The sequence below is a fragment of the Madurella fahalii genome, assembly GCF_045866475.1.
Source record: "Madurella fahalii IFM 68171 DNA, scaffold_5, whole genome shotgun sequence".
NCBI lineage: Eukaryota > Fungi > Ascomycota > Sordariomycetes > Sordariales > Madurella > Madurella fahalii.
This window is the reverse complement of record NW_027263975.1, coordinates 425018-439612: the sequence shown is the minus strand read 5'-3', so window position 1 is coordinate 439612 and position 14595 is coordinate 425018. Positions and strand designations below refer to the sequence as shown.

Below are 14595 nucleotides of genomic sequence, written 5' to 3'. Positions count from 1 at the left end.
CAGATTAACAGGATTACCTATTTTCTAAGGGTAGGTAAGCAGGGTGTGAAAAAAAAGACGCGCTAAAGTTCGTCACTGACGAGCACCGCCTGCCAGGTGAGCTTGCCTTGTGGATACGCATTTGTGGGATACTGGTAGGGTATAAGTACGGCGTGATAGAAAGCTTTCGGCGTAAAAGGCCGGCCAGAACCGGCGTACATTGGCAGAGCCTGTAGGTGACACTGAGATCCCTTCTCGGTGGTGATGCTGCTGATAGTAATGTTCGCCGGTTTCTGGGGGTGAGATGTCAGGTGCGTTGGTAGAGACGGATAGTGACTATGAAGCTTGCGAGCCTGGATAGGGTTAATTAAGTGCCGATTGACAATGAGATGGGGACGAGAAAGGTCATGTCCGTCTCTACGTATTACTCGAGGAAAAGGTTTTGCTTTCTTGTCTATGGCAGCGGCATCAACGAAAATTGAGACGTATCCTTGTTCTGGTTTACATTTAGTTTATCTCCGACATTTGACTTACGAAGCGAGAGGTTAGCAGATACAAATGTGTCGCACTGCAGGGAGCGAAGTGGCGGCTCAGGAATAGAGCGTAGGTAGAACAAAAGAAAGAAAAGTGTGCCTTGTTCTGATCCCAATATGTGGGAGACTTTGAGCGGTATATATACAAAAGAGATCCCCTGCGGCTAACTGCGCTCTAACTCTTGGCAGCGCTAAACCCTTTCAGATCGCGACAAAATGAGCATCTCAAGGATTTAGATATAAGTAAGCAAGCTAGCTTCTTCGTAGTCACGGGGCCAAACACAGCTAACGAAAGGCAAATTTGCATTCTATTATAGAGTTATAGAACTTAAATAACATATTTTCTATTGCAAACGGTGCCTTAATAGTTGTAAAAGCTGTGCAACATTAATCAGACGATGTCTTTCAAACCCGAAATTTTAACAACGTCTTGCGCTCAGAATACTGTTTTATATCGAGTTCCCTGCGCTAGGGGTAACGAAGTACAAACATCTCGTATTCCCAGCGTATAGCTAGGCAAACCAGCCCTCTCCCTCGATAATGGTAGCTCAAGCTTCTCCATTGTCCAATATGGCAATGCGGGTTGTTGCCGCTCATAGTGCCGTGCTTCTGTCCAATGCCGTTGCAGCTGTTACAACTATTCGGGAGGATCGTTGTACAAATATGAGCTTTGATCTGCCGGATTGCAGCATCAGGACGTTCGGGTCCTGTAGCATGTGACACAATCTGGCTCCATGCTACGGGATCCGTCTTTCGCTGCAGCCTCGTTCGACTTGACCCTTTCCCCCCGGCAGACCACGGTCACTGTCCACCTGGCGGTTCTGAGATCTAACAGGTCTCCTACTGGCTTCAGGTTTCCGACTCCTGTGGTAACAATCAATATATTGAGCATTTTGCTTAGCATACATAGAACACGAGCTGAACGCTACACTAATGCTAGGTACTCTGCTCATGGAGTTGACATTTACCCGCAGAGCACATTAGAGGATTCAGCAGATTGACGCCATTACCTTGTCTCAAGATGCCCATGATGAAGGGCGGCAATTTTGTACGTCCCTACGCCGAACCTAATCCCGTGCGAGCTGATAAACACGACGTGTGTGAGCGTTTTGTCAGGGGCATCCTGGTCCGCCGTGCTGATCAACGGTCTTATTTGAATCAACCTAATGCGGCCAGAGGATCTCACATGATAATTGGGCGCGTAGGGTACTCAATAACCTCGTCGTCTCTGTACCGGCCGTATCGGTGAGACATAGCCTGGTGTTTAGCCGGACCACGACCCGCGCCCATTCCATTTACCCGGGCCATGGGAAGCTCAGCAACAACCCCTCCTGTATTGCCTTGTTCAGTACTTGCGCTAGCAGATTGGCAGCCATGTCTTTCAACCTGTGTCAATCCAGGGCTTCTGTAGCAAAGTTTTGCCGTTGTCTCACAGGCGGGAACGAAAACCTTCCTCTCTCTGCTATTTGCAGCGATCTGAAACCCTTACAACCGTGTTGAAAAGCTATAGCCCATATGCTGCTCGGGAGTAGGGCCGCTGATCAGCGGTGTAGGCGCGCGGTAACTTTCCGTCATAGGATCCGGCGCTAGGGGGACCGCGGCCCTGGAGGTGGGGGAGGTGGTATGGCTAATCGAAGGTTCCCAGCGTAGGGTATGGAAATACCGAGTTGACCCATGGGTAACGTAGGTGGGCACTCGAATAGTTTAAGATAACCCCCTATGAAACCTACTAGCCACTTGCTTACACTTTCACAATTTTTACCTCGGAAACACCGCCTAAAGTATGTAGTATTGCATTTTCAATCCTCTTGACAAAATTGAAAAGTTTCAGGTACCTAGATCTAGACCGACTTCCATTCGGGTAACCTAACGGTACTTTTCTACCCTACGTACCTAACCGCTCTGCTGCCTCCTCTCGGATGGAACAACTCGTGGTTCTCAAAGGGTGCCGGTTTGTACGAAAAACCGGTTTTGTTCCGAACACACGGCAGAATCTTAGGGCACGTAATCAACATAAAGCGTAGCGAGCAGAGGATTCCAGGGACCTATAATACCTTCGCTATATATACGTGCACATTTACCGTGTGACCTGTGTGCTGGCCCACATTCCTTCACCGTCCACACCCCACTTCCTGGGGAGAGTCCAGAGCATATTGTTCCATCACCCTGGTTTGGTTGTCTACTTAGATCATAAGATGTAATTAGCAGAGCCCATACCAGCATTTCTTCAGAGGTGCCGCGCCTTGTGTGCGTATTAGTTAAGCTAAATGCTCCCCCTGCCACGAAAACGGGCCATCTGCACCGTTCTCGTTCGAACAGAATCGCTTGACCGGCCCTATTGCGGCCCTTCCCGGTGCCAACTAGTAGTGATCAGCAAATTCCGTAGGCTGGAGGACTTGGAGGAACGACTTGGCGGGCCGTGCTGCCGATCGACCCACGTGTTCCCCGGCAATCAACACCCACCGTCAGCCGGGGTTGATCGACGACGATCGTCCATGTGTGGGGTACGGCTCTTCGTTGCATACCAAAAGCCGATATATCCCAGCTCAGCTTCTTGTAGATCTTCCAAGATTCCGCTTTCCGTGGTACGGGAACGCCGTGGGAAGCTGACTACGCTGGACAAGAAAGTTGGTTATGACGTTATAGGCTATTTCGGCGCGAATATACACCCGAACTCGCTTCATACTCCTGTAGTTGCCAGTCTATCAGTCCCTGACTTCCGAGTCTCAGGTCAACTGACGCTGCAGTACCCGAGAGGGCGATTCGTGGAGACTGGCGGACCGATGCTATATTGTTTATCTGTTGCGATATTGGATCCCATCTACTTGTGAATTAGGGATGCAGTGTACGCGCCGACACGAGGTTCGATCAGCGATACCATGGATCACGAGCGAGAGAGAAAAGAAAACTACAGGAAACAGAGATGCCTATATATTGGTGTGTTGGTGACCTCTCCGGGCTCTCCCTCCCTGCTCTCCCCAACCACTCGCCTAGGTCTCTAACCGCGACCGAGATCCTGCGCTGCAAATCTCAAGTCAGCTCCCGGCTTCTGAGTTTCTATCTGAACAAAGGACGATAGCGTTGAATTGTTCTTCCTGTTACCCATCATCATGAAGGCCGCACTCTTCGCCCTTACCGCTCTTTTCGCTAGCTCGCTGGCAAACCCCCTCCCGGTTGAGTCCACCTCCCATCTCGTCCCCCGTACCACCAAGATAGACGACATCTTTGCGGAAGTCGAAGCTCGTACCAAGGCAGCCGGTATGTCCCCCTTCCTCTAGAGTTTTCTCCAACCCACCCACCCACCGACCTCTAGTTCCTTCGCTAACAACAACGCAAGTCGCCATCTGTGTCGAAGCCGATATAGACATCAGCGCCGCGCTCGAGGTCCGCGAGGCGCTCGCGGCCAAGCTCAAGGCCGATCTGGACGCCTGCGCCGAGCTGCTCGCCAGCGCGGCCGCCGAGATAGAGGCCAGTGCCGAGGCCGAGATCGTCGCGTCCAACGGCGGCTGCGACGCCAAGTGCGCCAGGGGCAAGCTCGAGGAGCACACGACCAAGTTCTGCGATGACATCAAGATCATCGTTGAGATTCTGGGTGAAAGTGCGTTGCCGCGCGCCGTTTCCTGCAGCTAGTAATCAAGAGAAACTCGCTAATCTGCCGCTGCTAGGCTGCGTCAAGAAGTACGTGAAGCCCTGCTTCGCTGCTTTCACTAAGCTCGTGCTTTGCCTCGATGGCGTCTTTGCTGGCATCGCGGCCTCCGTTGGAGCCTGTGTCAAGGCTGTGCTCGGCGCGTCTCTCGGCGTGAGCTTGGGCCTCGGTCTGGACCTCGGTCTTGGTATTGGGATTGGTATCGGACGCACCTGAATTTGATAGGCATCTCCATTGGTCGCTGTATAGGGGATGACAGGGCATTCGACACCCTTGGGTGCGGTGGTTCACAATCTCTAACTCAGGCTGGAGATTGGGAATGAGAAGGATTGAGTTTGACCAGAAGGAGGGACGGTACAGGACTACGGTGCTGTCCGTTCATTGGCTTGTACAGCTAGTCTCAACTGCAATAGCAACAGTTATGAAAGAGGTTATCATGATAAGGACCTAGTAGTTACATATTGATTTGAAGATACAGTAGTACTCTCTTGTATCTCCGATAGCAGAGGTCGCCTTCACACTATTAGGGAAAGAGTTGTTAGGACTGGGTCGAAACAATTCTTCGTTTACTTGAGTTACTCTTTCAATGGTTAGACTATACAAAAAGACTATAAACTACTCAGGGCAGTCTTGGAGTCAGAATATCAGTACTTAGTATCAAACGGTTGAGAGAGAACATTGGGCACCTTCGACCTGCCGTCGCGGCTCGCGGCCTTCCTTCTGAGATCCGGTAACCACCGGCCGCGGTCTTCGGTTATATGCGGTGTCATATGTGAAGCTTCTGTTGGCTTGGTCCGCAAGGATGGTTCCGAAGACGGTTTTGTTGGTAGATATTGCAATACCACAGACTATCTTGGGGGACGAGAAACGCGGTCCAATAATTTGTCGGTCATAGGCAACTTCAGTTCATACTAGTAATACTCCATCACAGATTTGAGATCTCTAGCATTCTTCAGTAGACTACTCTAATCCTTGTTCATTTAATTCCAGAAATTTTGTTGGTTCCTCTCCCGGAAGTTCTCTCATGGACACTCATCCAGAGTAGTACGCCGGTTTTTTTTTTTTTTTTTTCCCACTTGAGTGGCCCGTATTTCCCACTTGCAACATGCGGATTGGATGGTGACGCCATAAATACTGTCAGCACAGTAATCTCCTGCTGGTATACACATATTGGCCCTGATGAACTCTAGAATTCTATCCTGTTTCTAACCCTCCGCCTCTACCTAAGTCGATGTACCAACCTATAGGGCACCACACATTTAGGGTAGCTTGTTAGACCACATCGCTTTCCACTTCACCACTTCAACTTACTAGACCTTTGTCAATTCTAGGCCAAATTGCAATAAATCTCAGCTGCGTTTTTGTTAGTTACTAGCAATAGCTTTTGTTGAGTTGCTGAAAACTACCCGCGGGGATCTGGGCCCTCTGGACTCTGAACGCTGGATCTTGCGGAGTACGCAAGATCCAGCGTGAGTTACTCTACGCCTTAAGTAGGCCTCAGGCCATCGATCTTGAAACAGAACATCCAATTCCAAGCCCTTTTCCAAACTTGATGGTCGCCCGCACTATTTGAGAGCTTTTTATGCGTGCAAGATGATCTCCCTCGGACCAAGGGGAGCTCTATGTCCACATCCTGTTTTGATCTTGTTTGGGCTGAAAAGATCTCCTGTTGTGGTTGCCCAGCCTCGTTCATCCGGCCGTTTGCCGTCTTTGTCCTCCCCCTTGTTTTATGGGTGTGAATGTGTGTTTTCGTACCATTTCAAGGCTTACGGTTTTTGGTTGGGGTCTTCGAAATGATGTTCTAAATATTAGGGGTTCTATGATCTATACAAAGAAAGACCACAACCCTCCTGCCAGCTTTTCCAAAGTTGCCACCCCTTTCCCGGTACTCCAAACTCCGTTACATTGCCCGATGCTCATGAGATACATCTATGCACCCCCGGCGCGCCATCAGTCCGTATCATACACCTGCGCATAAACTTCTTGCATCTTAGCGCACACCGGCGCCCACTGGGCCATTTCCGGGTGGCAATAGATCTGTATCGAGTCCTGCCACCACAGCTTCTCGACGTCGCGCCCTGTCCGCTGGATGACCCAGCCCGGATCCCCCCACATCCTGACGTACTTGCCCTCTTCGTTGACGGCGACGATGCCCGCCTTCTTGTCGAGGATGCGCGTAAAGTCGGGCTTGACACCGTTGTGGTGGAAGAACATGAAGCGGCCGTGGTAGTGGTTGAGCGTCAGGTTGCCGACGGTGGCTAGGAAGCTCGAGTCGGTGAGGAAGTCTTCCTGCCAGGTCGGCCCGGGCTTGACCTGCGCGATCGTCGGCGGCGGGGCCTTCTCGCCGCTGGTCTCGGGCTTGTCCTTCCCACCCCACCGCCAAAACCGGCGACGGTTCGCTCTGCGGGGGACCTTGTTCTCGGTCCCGGTTCCCTCGCCAGGCTTGTGCTTGGGCATCTCCTTAGGCCTGTCCTCGTTATTCTCCTCGACTTTGTCTTCGTCCTCGGCCTTAGCTTCCGGCCCGCGTTTAGCCTCCTCAATGGCGGCCATGACCACCCGGTAATCCTCGACCGGATCCATCTGTTGCATAAACATGCCATTCCATTCCCCCTTGACCGACCGCCCGTGAACCATGGGGATCCTCTTGACATCCCAGTAGCCCTTCTTAACGCCGATGCCAGGTTTCATCCACCCGGTCGGCTCCTCGTACACGCCCTTCCGCCGCAGCGCATCCAGCACCAACGCAGCCTGCAGGAACGTCTCCTTGTCACCGTCCCCCGAGATCCCGTGCTGTGTCAAGACGTCGTAATAGTGCCTCGGCCCGTTGTAGTTATAGTAGGCGGCCAGGAGAAGCGTGTCGCCGTGGCGAGCCTTGTCGTACACCATGATGCCGCTCTCGGACGACGTGCGCGCCGTGAGCGGCGGCACCTCGATGTCCCCCGCAATCTTGTAGAACAGCGGCGATGACGACGGGGTCCAGAAGTCGGGCCAGGTGATGAAGCCGGCCGACGTAAACGGCTCGGCGCCGTGCTCGAATATGGAATCGGGGTTGAGGACGGGCAGGCAGTCGGCGTCGAGGAAGAGGACGTTCTGGAAGGTCGAGGCGATGATGGAAATGAACTTCCATTGGTAGCGTCGGAACTTGGGCACGAAGGGGTGCAGGCTGACCCACATGTCCTCGAGGTAGACACAGGTGGCGTTGAAGCGCGGCATCATGTTGGCGCAGACCCAGTCGGCCCATTCCGACGACGAGTCGAGCACAACCTCGATGGGCAGATGCGAGCCGGTCTGCCGAGTCATCAGCACCACCGAGACTGCCTGGCCAAAGTTGGCGGCCCCGGCTGTCGTCACGACGCCCGTGGTGCCGGCGCGATAGGGGAGGTGGCGTGCAAAGTCGGGGAGCTGCTTGACGATCGAGGCGTGCGACTGGCGGAACCTGGCCTGGTCGTCCTCGCTCAACTTCCACAAGTCGGGCCGGGCATAGTCGATGTCGGGCCGCCAATTGTCGGCGCGTGCCTTGCCCTTTATCTTGGTCGGAGAGGCCATGACCTGCGTGTTGTTGAGGCGGGTAAAAAACTCTACCCACCAGTCGGCTGTCTCATTGCTGGTGCTGGGAAGGCGAGTGCGGGGGGGACCGACATGCGCGGGCGGGCGCCAGGTGTAGGTCGGACGCGTGATGAAGTAGGCTAATGTGCAAAAGAAGGGAACCACGAGGAGGACGAGATACCTCGCCCTGCCGGCCCTGACCGCGGGGCGCATGGGCGACGGACTCGGGCGCGACCACGAGCCAGCCCGAGCCTCCGAGGTGGCGTCAAATCGACGTGCTGCCGTCCGAGTTGCGAATCGAAGCGCTTCGGCTGTGCGTGCAGGAATCGGGTTCAGGTATTAAGCTTGCCGGCTACCTCGCCATGGCAGCCAGGCGCGTTGTGTTCGGAGGGAGGGGGAAACGGGCTGCTGCATGGCTGACGGCGAGGTTTGTCTCGTGGACGCCATCGACGAAACAAGAGTTGAGAAGGATTCCAGTGGCTGTGCGCCAAGAAGCTGTTGCCTCATTCAAATCCCTGATCCCTGCGCGTTGCGAGTTTTGGATGATTCGTGTCTTGGCTGTTAGCACAAGGTAGCAGTGAAGCGTACAAAGAACCCAGCAATCTATTCCTAATCCATCAATTGACACAACCATGGGTGGGGAAAAAAAAAAAAAAAAAAAAAAAAAAAAAATTAAAAAATTAAAAAATTAAAAAATTAAAAAATTAAAAAATTAAAAAATTAAGTTAACGTACGTTAAATAAAAATCAAATAATTAAAAATCCAACGTAAAGCATTCCGTTGATAAGTAGGTACCTAGTCTTTCGCATCGATACTCAAAGGCAGAATCTGGGGAATACCTAATGAAGGTAGTGTCTAGATTGCCAGCTGAGGGCTGTGGACTTTGAGGTTCAATGGTCGACAGTCCATATGATATATTGGAAGGCGGAGTATTTACACATGCTCTAACAGTGTGCTTAGCCCTGAGATTGGTTGGGCTCTGGAGAGGGAGAGATTTCGATAATAGTCTATGTACAATCGTCCATCTTCGGACACGTCCAATCCCCGCTTTCTGGAAATCTAAACTGCACCAATTCCAAAGGCCACGATACACCATTCCATTCCTCAGCACTATCGTCGTACGGGACAGTGCTTGGGGGTAGCATCTGGCTTTCCTCGAGGTCATCGACAAAAGCGGCTTGCGGATCCTCGAAATTGAACCCTGGTGAATATGTCGCTGGTCCAGGCAACACATGGTTTTCAGGAATGACAGGCATGTTGAGCTGAGTAGTTGAGCGCACAGCACCATCGGCACTGTCAGCAAATGAGCTGGGAGGTGTCTTCCACCCCGAGCCCTCTGGTCTCGAGCTTCCTCTTTGTCCAGAGGAGCAATCCCGAGGCGAGCGAGACGACAAAAAGTCCTCGTTCATGAAGTCGAGAGCGCGATCCACCGCCGCAAGACGATATGCTTCGAGGGCTTCCTCTGTCAATGGTATGTCAGGGTGTTGAAGACCGAAGCCTTCTTCTCGAAGCTTCTCAAGCAGGACCTCCCGCCCCCGATTTCTCGCGTACTCTCGAAAATCACGGAAATCGTTTGACACATCTAGGTCGATGTATGGAGAGTTTGGCCGTGGGATGTCGGGGAAGAGAATGTCCCATACACCAAACCACTGATCAGATACAGTGGCTCCCTTGGATTTTCTGTGCAGCTCCCCCTGCTGATGTCGGGTAATGAGGCGGTCGTTCCATGGTTTGTAGACGCATGTCGACCTGTCTCGTTGTAGATGGTGCACCTTGGTGGTCTCGTCTCGAAAGGTGGTTTTACACATGTCGCAGTATATCTCGGGCTCGGTGTGCTTCCGGGTGAGATGCTGCTTTACCCGGCTCACCTGCCAGAAGCTTTCCATGTTCAAGCACTTGCGGTGCTTCCTTGGGTCAAGCTTCCAAAAGGGACAGGCTAGGGATTTGCGCTCTGGCAAACCCGGAGTCCTCCTTTGCGTTTTAGGTGGGGGAATCTTTCTTGGTTCATCTGCGTCTTCTCCTTCGTCGTTGGCTCTAGCTCTTTTTCGGCCTACTCTTGAATCACCCCCTGGCGCTGTGCTCCCAGTGCAACTGTTGGATGTGGCGGGGCCCGCCTGGTTGGTCTCCTGCACGGTTTCGCGCTGAGGCTGGGCGTGGACTATAGCGGCCCCCAAATCCGGATTTCTATCAACAGCTGAGGGCCGTTGAGTACATTCTTTGGAAATGATTTCCGAAGCTGAAGTGGCGCTCCTGTATCCCTGAAGAAGCCGGCACGCTACGACATCGAGAATCGTGGATAACTCATCCGGGACCTCATGGGGCGGAATCTCTGGAAGGTCCGGAATCGACATCATATCAGAGTCGAGGGAAGTCTCGGGGCACATCGTTGTCGAACCTGGAGAGCTGAAAGAACTTTCGGAAGTGGTGGCACTGGGGCTGTGATGTGAGACACCTACTCCACGATAGCGAGGTGGGCTTGGTGGATGAGATGTCGCATCGCTCTCGCGGTCAAAAGCAACCGGGTGGGAGCAATCACCCAAGAAATGGCGGTATTGCCGAATATGCTCAAGGAGCCTGAGCCCTGAATCCTTTGGGCACTGGCACCCATCCGCAGGCGTAGCAGCGTGCCAGAGACATGCACCGTCTCCCTGCTTAACGAGCTCGAGGGATCGGTTTCGCCCCGAAAGCCGAACATGCCCATCCGCCTGCTGAAGGTTATCCTCAGAGATGAGCGAAAACAGAACTGTGGGCGATATCTCTATCCCCGGAAAAGATGGGGGTCGGCGAATGGTAGGAAAACCCTCGGCAATGACCGGTACGATATGTGCATCTAGCCAGCCCAGCTTCTTAAACGCCAAAAGCCCTGGAACGTTGCTGATGATGTCGGGTGCAAGGTGGGTCTTGATCTCCCAGGGATCTTCAGGAGTCGCCCGAAATATAGATAGCCTAACACGAGTGACCTCTCGGCCTTGCAGGTTTTGTAAAGCCGCTAGCATCCAGGCCAGTTGAACAACGTTCTGGGCAATGGAATACGCGGCACCCGCCGCGTGGAATTGTAGAGTATCAGGTGAAGTGACTGAAGTCATCACAAATTGAGTAAAACCTTCCTGAGTGACTGCAGTTAGTTAGCGAGACTGATAGCTGAGAACAATAGCAGGTGTGGTTGTCCGCTTACGATACACATTATAGTCAAATTCCTGCGTAATTATACTCAAGACTGACTGCAGGAGCTGCGTCACGTTGTACCCGAAGCCCCATGTCTGGCAGACGTATTCCTTGAGGGTTGTCGCCTGGGTGACATCGTTGGACGAGCTGACCAAGACAACGGTGGTGGGCATCGCGTCCCAGATGCCAACATTTCTGTTATACTTCTCCCTCAAAAGCCGCTGCTTGACATGCTGCCATGGGATTCGGAATTCGGCTGCGTGAATGTAATAGGGCCAGCGCAGTCTGAATTCAGTAGTAGGAATACTACTCATGATTTGATGTCGAATTGTATCCATGGTCCAGAGTTGAGATTCTCCCCAGTCCAATGAGGACTCTTTTAGCAAATCCTCGATTAGTAGTTTGTATGGCCCACCAATTATTCGCCTGTCTAGCGAAGCCTCCTCTAAGTCTTCTTCCAGCCCCTCAAATCGCTCTGAAACATTGACATGTTCTATGATCTGGCTGCTAGGACTACTATCCCACGTGAGAATATTTCCCGCCACAGACATCTCACCATGTGGCTTACGGGGGCAGTCGTCTTCGCCTCCTCTCTGAAACATCTGCCGTACATGCCGCGCAATATCACTGGATGGCAAACATTAGCGCAAGAGTGATCAAGTATACATGAATGGGAGATATCCACGTTTTGAACTTACCGGCGGCGATCATATATAAACTCCATATCAAGGAAGGAGGCAGGGCGGATAGCAATTGCCTCGATGATCTTCGGGAAGACTAGGAAGAAAGAGTCCAGGTTGTATTCGTCAATCTGATGCCGAATCTTGCGATAAATGTAGTTACAGACCACACGAAAGTGTTGAGCTTCATCTATGGCGTCTTGCCAGCATGAAATGTCTGCGTATTTGTCGACATGGTGGTCGCTTACAGGCGTTATATAAGTAGCGTCCACGTTAGCCTGGTAACTGCGTAGCCGTGACCACCTGTAACTCTCAATCATGGCTGCCGTAATGCCCAATAGTTCTAAGTCATGGGGCGCGTCTTCTGGCTCCTCATCTTCGATGACCAGTTCCAAGGATTTCGCAATTGTGCCATTTTTAAGAGCCACTTTGTCCCGCAGGCAGGCCTCGCAGGAAGAGCTACCGGGGCACTTATTGGGTGCGGGCGGTTTCGACAAATCTGGGCGCCAGGGCTCCAAAACAGGACCACCTGGGTCCATAACAGGCACTGATCGTTGCAGTATCGAGACTCAGGGACGCGAGTGGACTAGAATGTATTGCTTAAGGGGGAAGCGGTCTTTTGAGTCGGTGGAAATGTGCGAGGAGGATTTCTCAAATGATAATTTAATGCAGTGCATGTTGCATGGTGGCGGCTGGACCGCGCAAATGTGCCTTTTTATTTCATTGGTTCGGCATTTTCCGATTAAAGGCGTACCAGAAAATCCCGAGGTCAACATCCGTAGGAGGGCCACTGGCACGAAGAGAAGCAAAGACAACAGCGATATTGAGTGAGTGGTATTCTGGCCTAGGGCGCCACAGCGCCTCCCATAGACAGCTATACCCCTAATTACGTCTGAGCCACCTAACGTTGTATATAATATGGGTGTGATAGACATCTGGGAGTTGGCGGCCCGGCCTGCATCGTTATTGCGGCGGTGTCTCTTGGCGCTCCATATCTCTCCTTCACACAACCTCCCCGGTTTATAAAAGATTATGTGTGTGGTAAGCTGAATAACGAGTATGGAAAAGAGAGCTTTTTTCTGACACAATACCCTGCGTTGACATTGCATGAAGTTCTGACGCTCTTTACCGATCTACCTTGTAATAGCTTTGATATTGACTGAATACCGGCGTCATCTTAACTACTACGCAGCTTGGAACAACTCTATCATCTCCAATCTTCGTTCAATCTTGAACGACCACCTGAACAACACACAGATTCTCGGTCCATGCCGTGTCGTTCACAGGCGACACAGTGAGCTGTGTTTCCCACCTAGTACCGCTGCTTGGAATCATCTGCACCAGTCAAGCTCCAGTCAACTTTAGGTCTTGCACACGACGGCGATGGAAACTTCGATCATTGACGAATAAGATAAAGTAGGAGGAAGAAGAAAGGAAACAACGAAAAATAACGACATAGGAGCACAGCGGGGCTTAGGATTACTCACAAATTGTCCTCCAGTAAGCAAACAGGGCGTATCCGGATCACGATCCGTATAGTAATGGCAGACACGTAGGAGGACATTCGTGTCCTGAGGAATGGCGCTCAGCTCTCCATCGAGCCGGCAGTTGTATGTAACATGAGGCTGGATAATACAGTCCCAGACTTGGGACCACGGGCCCCCAGAGACGGGCATAAAGTCTACCGAAGCCCATACATCGCCTTCGTTGACGACTCGGAGGCGGCCTAGGCTCTGCGTCGACATCCGAGTGGTTAGGAGAATGCAAAGAGAGGAGAGGATGGATGTCACATCGGTTCTGAATACAATCATTTGCGCTTACCATGGGGCTGAACTGGGAGCAGTAGTTCAGATCACGCTTGACGAGCTGCGCTTCAGGTGCGATGACGACCACAGAGGCGAGGGCGGGAAGAGCTAGGAGGAGGGTGGTGGCGGAGAAGAGTGTAGACAACATGCTGGGAAACTTCTACTTAATGGACTGTGTAGTCGAGGACGAGTTGTTCTGGACGGTTGAGGAATGGTTAGCTGCTGAGAGACGGCAGTGTCCCAGTACTTATACTCTGTTGGCGAGCCAAATCCTCAACCGGCCCCCACAGACATCTTTGAGTGAGAAGCGGTGAGGTATTCTACACCGCATTCTCTTATAAGCTTCGCACCACAATCTCAAAGTCTCTTAGAGGATCCGAGTGTGTAGTTCTTTAGTGTCTCTATTTAGTCGGCCTCACAAAGTTGCAACCTAGCCTTAAGCCCGCTAGACGCGTGCCCATTATGGTCTGACCTCAAGATGCCAAGCAGCTGAAACAACCGTGTCAACCCTATACATTGGATGGCATATGCGTTGTAACCACTCCTATGCTGTAATCAAGCTTACCGCTATGTCAGCATCATCTGGTGGCACGCGCCCTCGGATCCAGTGACCCGTCGCGGGGCCAGCTAAGGCGCGTTTGTTGAACAAAGTGTTCCAATACTCTAACCCTCTCTCAAGAGCTCAACCACTCTTTGGCATACAGTTTCCTAGTGAGCGGATAGCGCTCCCCGGGCTTGAACAGCGAGGTTGTGAAGAATGGTGGCACCCAGGTTTGAACCTACCTACCCAGGAGAAGGGGAGTTAAGTTATTTGTCATTAAGTAGGTACCAAGACCGTTTCATCCAGCACTGACAATTCCTAAATGGTAGAGACATCATGACGCACAGCCAGGCACCGCCATGACCCACTAAGACCATTACCGTGTCGAGCTAGGCGTCATTATATCACCAGTACTATAGAAGATGTTGCCAGCGTTGGGCGATACCGTCAGAGGACAGCAGCATCATGACCAAGACCGTTCTTCCCCCGGCTATGTAAGTAGCTTCCTTAGCTCTGGGACAAAGCCAATGAAACACGACACGCGGTTGCCGGAAGGAACTACGGAGAAATAGCATTGACAGCCGTATATGCTGATAGAGGAACAAACTCATGTTATTGAGTTACCATCTCGGGACACCCATGGAACCATAGCTATTTTCTAGTACAAGACCATGGAAGTGGAGTATGATATTTTCACCGG

At 51.9% G+C, this 14595-nt stretch overlaps 3 protein-coding genes across 3 annotated transcripts; 1 reads left to right on the top strand and 2 right to left on the bottom strand.

Moving 5' to 3' along the window:
* Positions 1-3622: 3622 nt before the first annotated feature.
* MFIFM68171_08676 (uncharacterized protein) lies at positions 3623-4374 on the top strand (the record flags this gene model as incomplete). The annotated part of the gene is made up of 3 exons (XM_071064096.1): positions 3623-3770; positions 3850-4110; positions 4178-4374. 3 exons carry the CDS (start codon positions 3623-3625, stop codon positions 4372-4374), a joined length of 606 nt encoding a protein of 201 aa, XP_070920197.1.
* Positions 4375-6108: 1734 nt separating this feature from the next.
* Positions 6109-7917, bottom strand: MNN2 (mannosyltransferase; the record flags this gene model as incomplete). Its single annotated transcript, XM_071064095.1, has 1 exon — positions 6109-7917. The coding sequence occupies one exon, from the start codon at positions 7915-7917 to the stop codon at positions 6109-6111; it is 1809 nt and encodes a 602-aa protein (XP_070920196.1).
* A 2912-nt stretch (positions 7918-10829) lies between these two features.
* Positions 10830-11869, bottom strand: MFIFM68171_08674 (uncharacterized protein; the record flags this gene model as incomplete). The annotated part of the gene is made up of 2 exons (XM_071064094.1): positions 10830-11496; positions 11568-11869. 2 exons carry the CDS (start codon positions 11867-11869, stop codon positions 10830-10832), a joined length of 969 nt encoding a protein of 322 aa, XP_070920195.1.
* Between the last annotated feature and the right edge of the window lie 2726 nt (positions 11870-14595).